Source organism: Lynx rufus, unplaced genomic scaffold, assembly GCF_022079265.1.
Source record: "Lynx rufus isolate CCGP_SWC_20201006 ecotype Redwood Valley unplaced genomic scaffold, mLynRuf1.p SCAF_1, whole genome shotgun sequence".
NCBI classification, from domain to species: Eukaryota; Metazoa; Chordata; class Mammalia; order Carnivora; family Felidae; genus Lynx; species Lynx rufus.
This window is the reverse complement of record NW_025814823.1, coordinates 112,178,287-112,185,681: the sequence shown is the minus strand read 5'-3', so window position 1 is coordinate 112,185,681 and position 7,395 is coordinate 112,178,287. Positions and strand designations below refer to the sequence as shown.

The following is a 7,395-nucleotide window of genomic DNA, read 5'->3' as shown; positions in this document are numbered from 1 at the left end:
AGCCAAGAAATGACAAATGGCCACTCTAGTGACCCTAGTCCCCTGAACAGATTCTCTCCTCCAGGGATTCAGAAAAGGAGTTGTATGTAGCATGTTGAATAGCAGCTCGCCAAAAGACACGTCTATCCAGAACCTCAGAATGTGAACTTATTTGGAGTAGGGTTCTTTGCAGCTGGAATACAGATAAGGATTTCAAGATGACCTCATCCTAGATCAGGGCAGGCCCTAAATCCAACGACAAGTATCCTTATAAGCAACAGAAGACACAGAAACACAGAGAAGGAGAAGGCAAAGATTGAAGTAGAGCAGCTACCAGCCAAGTAATGCCAAGAACTACCAGGAGCCACCAGAAGCTAGGAGAGGCCTGGAACACATTCTCACTCAGAGCCTCCAAAAAGGGCCAACCCTGCTGATGCCTTGACTTCAGACTCCCAGCCTCCTGGAGAATAAATACCTGTTGTTTTAAGGTGCCTCGTTTGTGGTGACTTAGTACTCCAGTCTCAAGAATACAATACAGGGGCCCAGCAATGTCAAGTCACAGGTAGTGGGAATGCACCAAGGCCTCAGGAAAGCAGGGACGAAACAGGCTGGGAGCAGGGCTGAGGATACCTAGGCTCCTGTAGGCTCACACAAATGCCGGCAGCTTTGTGTTCCTTGAAATGCCTCACATCACCCAACAATCTCCCTTTTCTTGCTTAAGCTGATCAAATCCACTTTTTGCGACTTCTAACAAACCTAAAGCTCTTATACATGACCGTGTCCAGCCTTCTCTCCAGGTTGGGAGTACACGTAAGGCGCAGCAGAGGGGAAAGCAGGGCTGGATAGAGTCCACGAAGCCTGAAGACTGTCACTGGACAGTTTGTGGAAGCAGGCTCTGCCTCCAGACAACACCTCTGTAGAAAGGGGACGGCGTCGCAGGCAGAGACAGCTCTGAGGACAACAGGCCACAGACCAGGCCTGAGGCCATCATCCAGATGTCACAGGGAGGACAATGAAACTTTGCTCAAAGGTGCTCATTTCGTTTTTTAACTTTCCCACCTGCATCGTCTGCTGCTGTTCCTTAGTGACTATTTCCCCCTAAGTACAAACGTGGGGGTGCCTGGGATCTACTGCTCCAACATGAACACTGGTGGAAAAGCGACTGCTGACCAGCAGAGTGAAAACCTGCTCTAATAGGTGCGTTTATATCACTAAGGTATAGAAAGGAATCCAGGGAGGTGGGTAGTGACTGCTACTGAGTGCTTGCTACCCTTTCTCCTGGGCCAGGAAAGCCAGGTCCCCTGTCTGGCTCACATTCCAGGGAGCCTCAGAGGCCGCAAGCACCTTCAAGAGAGGCAGAGCAAAGTAGGGGGGGGGGGCAGAGAGGAGCAAGGAGGGCTCCCTGAGGGGAGCGGATTCTGTTACTTTAAAAGTCATCTGAAAGTGTTAGAATAAGAGGGCTGGGGGACGAGGGTGGTGTTAGGAGTATTTGGCCAAGATTGCACTCGAAAAAATCATCCATTCTTTTACTTTCCAAACTGCTCCTCCACCTCCTGCCTCCCGGTCCCCGGCCCCTAAGCGACGGTCAGCAGAGACCTTCCCTTATTTCTTCACCAACCTGGAAGAAGCGAGAGCGCTTACGCCTGCCCTCTGCTCTATGATCCACACCCGGCCACTCTCCGTCTGTGGATAGGGTTTTCCCTCGGTTCTGAGGGCGCTGCCTCTCCCAACCATTTATCTGGCGCTGCGTTACAAAAGCGCCGCGCCAACTGTCCTCCGAACATCATTTCACAACATCCTCAACAGGGTAGACGTGTGTCCCATTTTACAGACGGGGAAAGTGAGGTCAAATCACTTGCCCAAAGTCACGCGGCCATTCAGCAGCGGGAGAGAGGAAACGAACCCAGGCTCCCAGCCGGCTCCAGGTTTCCGCAACTTGCTCCGCGGCTCACACTTTCCAGCCCGAGCCCCGCCTCCCCATCCCACCCCAGCGAGGGGCGCCGGGCCCGCCCCCGGAGGAGCGTGCCTCGGCCGCTAATCGCCGGGCGCCCCCGCCTCCGTTTCGCTGCCTGGAGACGCCCCCGCCAGTTTAGCCCGGAGACTGCTCCCGGGGCCGCGCGCGACGCCGCCGATTGGCCCGCGGTAATTACGGGCACGCTCCGGGAGGGGGGAGGGGCCGGGGCGGCCCCCCGCGAGCATAAATTATGCAAATACCCGGGCGCCGCACGGGGCTGACCTGCCGCCTTGCTCCATTCACGGGGGCTGCCGCGGGGGCGGAGGTGGCAAGGGAGGGGGGCGCCCATTGTTGGGGCGGGTACTTAAGGGGTCCTGAGGCCGGTCGTGTGCCACACTCGGTACTCACACGAGCTGATCTGCTCGCCGGCGAGATCACTCGGGAGACCGACTGGGAGCGTGGCCCCTGCAGCAGACGAGGCGAGGAGGTGAAACCCAGCTCCAGGTGCGCCCCAGCACCTTTCCTGGCCGTGAAGCCCGCAGCGGCCACAGGGTTGGCCTGGGCCATTTGGAACGTAAGTGCGCCCCGGCGGCCCTACCCTCTGTCCGGGCTCCTGTCCTCCAGGCGCCCTCCTACCTGCCCGTCGGTCCTGTGCCACGCAACGATGCCGGCCCCTCTGGAAAAATGCCTCTCGGACCTCGACTGCGCCAGCAGCAGCAGCAGCGACCTATCCGGCTTCCTCACCGACGAGGAGGACTGTGCCGGGCTCCAGCCGCCAGCTTCCGCCTCGGGGACGCCCGTGCCAGTGCGCAGGGGCGCTCCCGCGGTTCCTGCAGCGTCCAATACTCCCCGGGCGCAAGACGACGAGCAGGAGCGGCGGCGGCGCAGGGGCCGAGCGCGTGTGCGCTCCGAGGCGCTGCTGCACTCGCTGCGCAGGAGCCGGCGTGTCAAGGCCAATGACCGCGAGCGCAACCGCATGCACAATTTGAACGCCGCTCTGGACGCGCTGCGCAGCGTGCTGCCCTCCTTCCCCGACGACACCAAGCTCACCAAGATCGAGACGCTGCGCTTCGCCTATAACTACATCTGGGCTCTGGCCGAGACTCTGCGCCTGGCCGACCAGGGACTGCCCGGGAGCGGTGCCCGTGAGCGCCTCCTGCCGCCGCAGTGCGCCCCCTGCCTGCCCGGGCCCCCGAGCCCCTCCAGCGACGCCGAGTCCTGGGGCTCGGGTGCAGCCGCCTCGCCCTGCGCCGCCGCGGCCTCGCCACTCTCTGACCCCAGTAGCCCCGCTGCCTCGGAAGACTTCGCCTACGGCCCCGGCGACCCCCTTTTCTCCTTCCCCGGGCTGCCCAAAGACTTGCTCCACACGACGCCCTGTTTCATCCCTTACCACTAGGCCCTTCAGGGACACCGTTACCTTCCCCCTCCCAAGGCAACAGGCAGTAGATGGAGCCCCAGCTGCAGTCTCAGGACCCCCAGTCTGGGCGGAGGGAGGAAGCGGGAGCTTTAAAGGGGTGGGAGATACCTGAGCCGCTTGTTAGGTCGCTGCACCCTCGCCGCCGTGGCTGCCCCTTGGTCTGTTTCTCCAGCCCTCAGCCCTGGGCCCCTCCTGCCCGCCCCTAGACGGCCTTTCCTTTTGCACTTTCTGAACTCCACAAAACCTCCTTTGTGGCTGGCTCAGAGCTGACCCCAGCCACCACTTCAGTGTGATTTAGAAAAGGGACAGCTCAGCCCCTGAAGACGAGGTGAAAAGTCAATTTTACAATTTGTAGAACTCTAATGAAGAAAAACGAGCATGAAAATTCGGTTTGAGCCGGCTGACAATACAATGAAAAGGCTTAAAAAGGAGAGACAAGGAGTGGGCTTCATGCATTATGGATCCCGACCCCCACCACTGCAGGCTTGCTCTAGGAAGAACCCAGACTTGCGTAGCTATTCAGGCACAGGGCTGGAAAGTACTTTAATTTATTCAAGATGCTTCTTTCATATGAAAATGTATTTTTGTACATAAAGAGTTTATTCTATTATTATGAGGTATCAAAGTTTACATTTTTGTACTGCAGATGTTTCATGTAAATAAAAACGAAGTAAAAAAATAAGTCACCAAGTTTCTCGCCTCATGTTGGTGTCTCTCTGAGGCTTTCTTCCCATCCCCTGGCGACTCAACCACTAAAGTGAAACACTATCCTCACCCACCTCCAAACTCTCCACTCCCTTTTCAAAAACACTTAAAAATATACAATGCACTTGATTTCCACCAAGAAATGGATAAAGACGGGCCAGGGCATTTGGGAGACATCATTTCCTTTCACCTTATAAGCACAAGGGAGATCTTTCAGGCTCCCCGTAAGCCAATTAAGACTTTTTAGTGGGGAATTAGCCCCGGATATGCAGCTACCTGTAGAGGTAGGGGCGGTGGGAGACTCTTTCTTTTGAGGAACTCCACATCAGCTGGCTCTGTGTTTCAAAGAGAGGGGATTAAAAAGATCAATACAGTGTGACCACTGGCTAGGAAGTCCCAGTGACAGGTGGGCCCAGGCTGGGCACGCAGAAGGGTCCACTCTTATAACAGCCTATTTAGAGGGAGAAATTGATTGGTAAACAATGCCTCCAAATTGTTGTCCATTGAGGCTAGGATCACCCTGGCTGTGAGGTGTGGGATGAATTACCCTGGTGTGGTATGTCTGGATGGCGTGTGCACCTGCCTAAAATTGTGAGTTAGGGTGCCTGCACACCCCCCCACACACACACATATATCTCCCCAGCTGTGCCTACAGTGAGGGGGGCGGGTAGGGAGACATTCGGTGGGCTCAGTCCTGTTTTGCTCAGCCCGTCTTTAAGGGCAACAGCCAAAGCTTTCATTTGCTGCCAGAGAAATCAGCCGCCCAAACCCAGTGGGGATTTTTCTGACTGCAGTGAGTTTGTCTGTTGTCTGACAAGTAGCTAGCAGCATTGGCCACAAGCAGTTTTGTTGTAAATTTCAGAATGTGGATGATTACAAGAGATACTTCCTAAAATGTCCTTGTGGCCTGTTCCCCGGCTTACAAGTTACCACACATGAAGACCAATTTTTTCCCCCACTGGGTTGTCCCTTTTCATGAATTGAATTATTTAGAGGCAGGAGGTAGAAATGGGTTCAGGAAAATAGTATGCTCTAATGTTAAAAGAAATCGTACCTGTTTAGGAGGTGGGTAGAAGCAGAGGGCCAAAAGGAGAGCCATTAATAGCATTTTCCCCTTGTGCATGTGTTAACCCTCCTCACACATCCTGATGAGTTGGTTCCACAGACTCATATGCTGGGTCTCCAGCAGGCATCGCTAAGCCTAGTCACCGGCAAGGAGCCCTCTTTCAGATAAAAAGGCTCCTTTACAGAAGGTTCTGGAAAGTTGAATGCCTTCTCTAACTGCCCTTGGTGCAAACAAAGAATCCTCCAAGAAAAGCTTCAGAAGTTGTGAGGGCTCAGAGTGGAGTTGTTTCTGCTAAAAGCTTCAAGGAAGAAGTTGTGTCTCTTGAATGACCCTGCCCGGGGCCCCACTCTATTGTCTGTCCCAGAATTAATTCACTCTACTAGCTTTGCATTTTCCTATAGCAAAAGACACAAACGGGTTGCCTCAGATTTTCTGCTTTCCTGTGCATAGGATGTTCGGAAGTGACTCCCTTTCAGGCCGGGACTGCAAGCCGGGCAGGGGACCCTGCTCAGCCATGGTGTAGGTGCACGTAGCTGGGCCAGAGGAAGAGAACAGCTGCTTATGTTTATCATTGTCCAAAATCCTTGGGAAAACTAGCAGCAAACACCCTGAAACCCCCCAGGCATCCTGGAGCTCACAGCTACAGTAGGACCTTTGTCTGCTATAACTGTACACAGTCAGCACCGAAAATGGGAAACATCACTACCCCCAGGACTGTAGAAGAGCTAACCGTATTCCCAACTTTGTTGCCAAAACAGGCTCACAACTTAAGGTGCAGGGCCCAGAGCACCTTGCATCTAAAGGAACATCTTCGGCAACATCAGTTGCTGGGGGGGCGTCTTCACCCCTGCCAGTTAATGTTGTCCTTCCAAAGAAGAAAGCATCTATGTTCAGCCCTTAGAGCTCTCAAATGGAAGGAAAGAAGGAAGGTGATTTAAAATGCTCATCCCCAGCTCAGGGGCCTCTTTGTTCCTGCAGCAAACTCTCATCTATCCACTGGCATCTGTGAAGACAGACCAGAGGTTACTAAAATATTCTACTCAAGGATAGAGCACAGAACTTCCTGCTGACAGCCGTGTTTCACTTCTTCAACAGAAACTTCCACTGAGGAATCAGAAGGCAATGAGACAGGCTTATTTATTCTCTACCTTTGTCTCTCTGTTTGCTTCTGTCCTGGTGTAATGTGTATTTTTACACACTGCTTCCAAGCTTGCAGGAAACCAGGCCAGGAAAGCCCGGGATGCTCAGGAAATGCAGGATTTCACCCTTATCTTTAATAACTCTTTGTGAAGCCCCTGCTATGTGCTGAGCACCATTCTAGGCACCATGGGGACCAGGACACCCCAAAAGGAGCTCACCGAAAGTTTGGAGTCTCACAGGGAAAGACAAAATAAATTCATGAGAGACTGTGGTAGTTGCTGAGGGGGAGAACATGAAATCAAATAAAACAAGGGGAATATGGAATGCCAGAGTTCAAGGGAGGCTGCTCTTTCAGAAAAGATGGTCAGGGAAGGGCTTTTAATGAGATGACATCTGAGGGGAGGCTCAGGTGAGAGAGGAGAGGAGCAAGCCATGGCATCATCTGGAGGGAGGTGTCCCAGGGAGACGAGACTACAAGGAGAAAGCCCTGGCCGTGAATGGTGTATAGAGGGACAGCGAGGAGGCTGATGTGACAGGCACACAGGGCATGGTGGGCAGGGGGCGGGGGAGGGGGGGTAAGGATGGAGACAGATGAGGGGCAGTGCAAATCATGATTCTTTTTTTCAAGGTAATTGAAAGGTTGAAACAGTTGAAAACTGATATGTGTATATATATATATATATAAAATAATAAACTTATATAACTTATATAATGTATATTATATGTAATAAGTTTTTTATTATATATACACATATGTATACACATATATACTGATATATATTATATATAAGTTTATTATATATATACACATATATATACACACATATGTATATACACATATATATACTGACATATGTATATATATATAATAAGTTTATTTACTTTGAGAGAGAGAGAGAGAGAGAGAGAAAGCATGAGCAGGGGGAGGGGTAGAGAGAGAGGGAGAGAGAGAATCCCAAGTAGGCTCCACAGGTCAGTGCAGAGCCCAATGCAGTGCTGGAACTCACAAACTGCAAGACCATGCCCTGAGCTAAAACCAAGATTTGGACACTTAAGGACAGAGCCACTCAGGTGCCCCTCCTCCCCCCGAACTTTTTTTTTTAATTTTTTTTAACGTTTATTTATTTTTGAGAC

The 7,395-nt window shown here is 52.5% G+C and overlaps 1 protein-coding gene across 1 annotated transcript; it reads left to right on the top strand.

Moving 5' to 3' along the window:
- The first annotated feature begins 2,597 nt into the window (after nt 1–2,597).
- On the top strand, nt 2,598–3,329 carry NEUROG1 (neurogenin 1). The gene has a single exon (XM_047096698.1). The coding sequence runs from the start codon at nt 2,598–2,600 to the stop codon at nt 3,327–3,329; it is 732 nt and encodes a 243-aa protein (XP_046952654.1).
- Nucleotides 3,330–7,395: the final 4,066 nt, after the last annotated feature.

Bases quoted from the DNA above. Each gene is read 5' to 3' on its own strand.
- NEUROG1 (XM_047096698.1), top strand. From the start codon at position 2,598: ATGCCGGCCCCTCTGGAAAAATGCCTCTCGGACCTCGACTGCGCCAGC.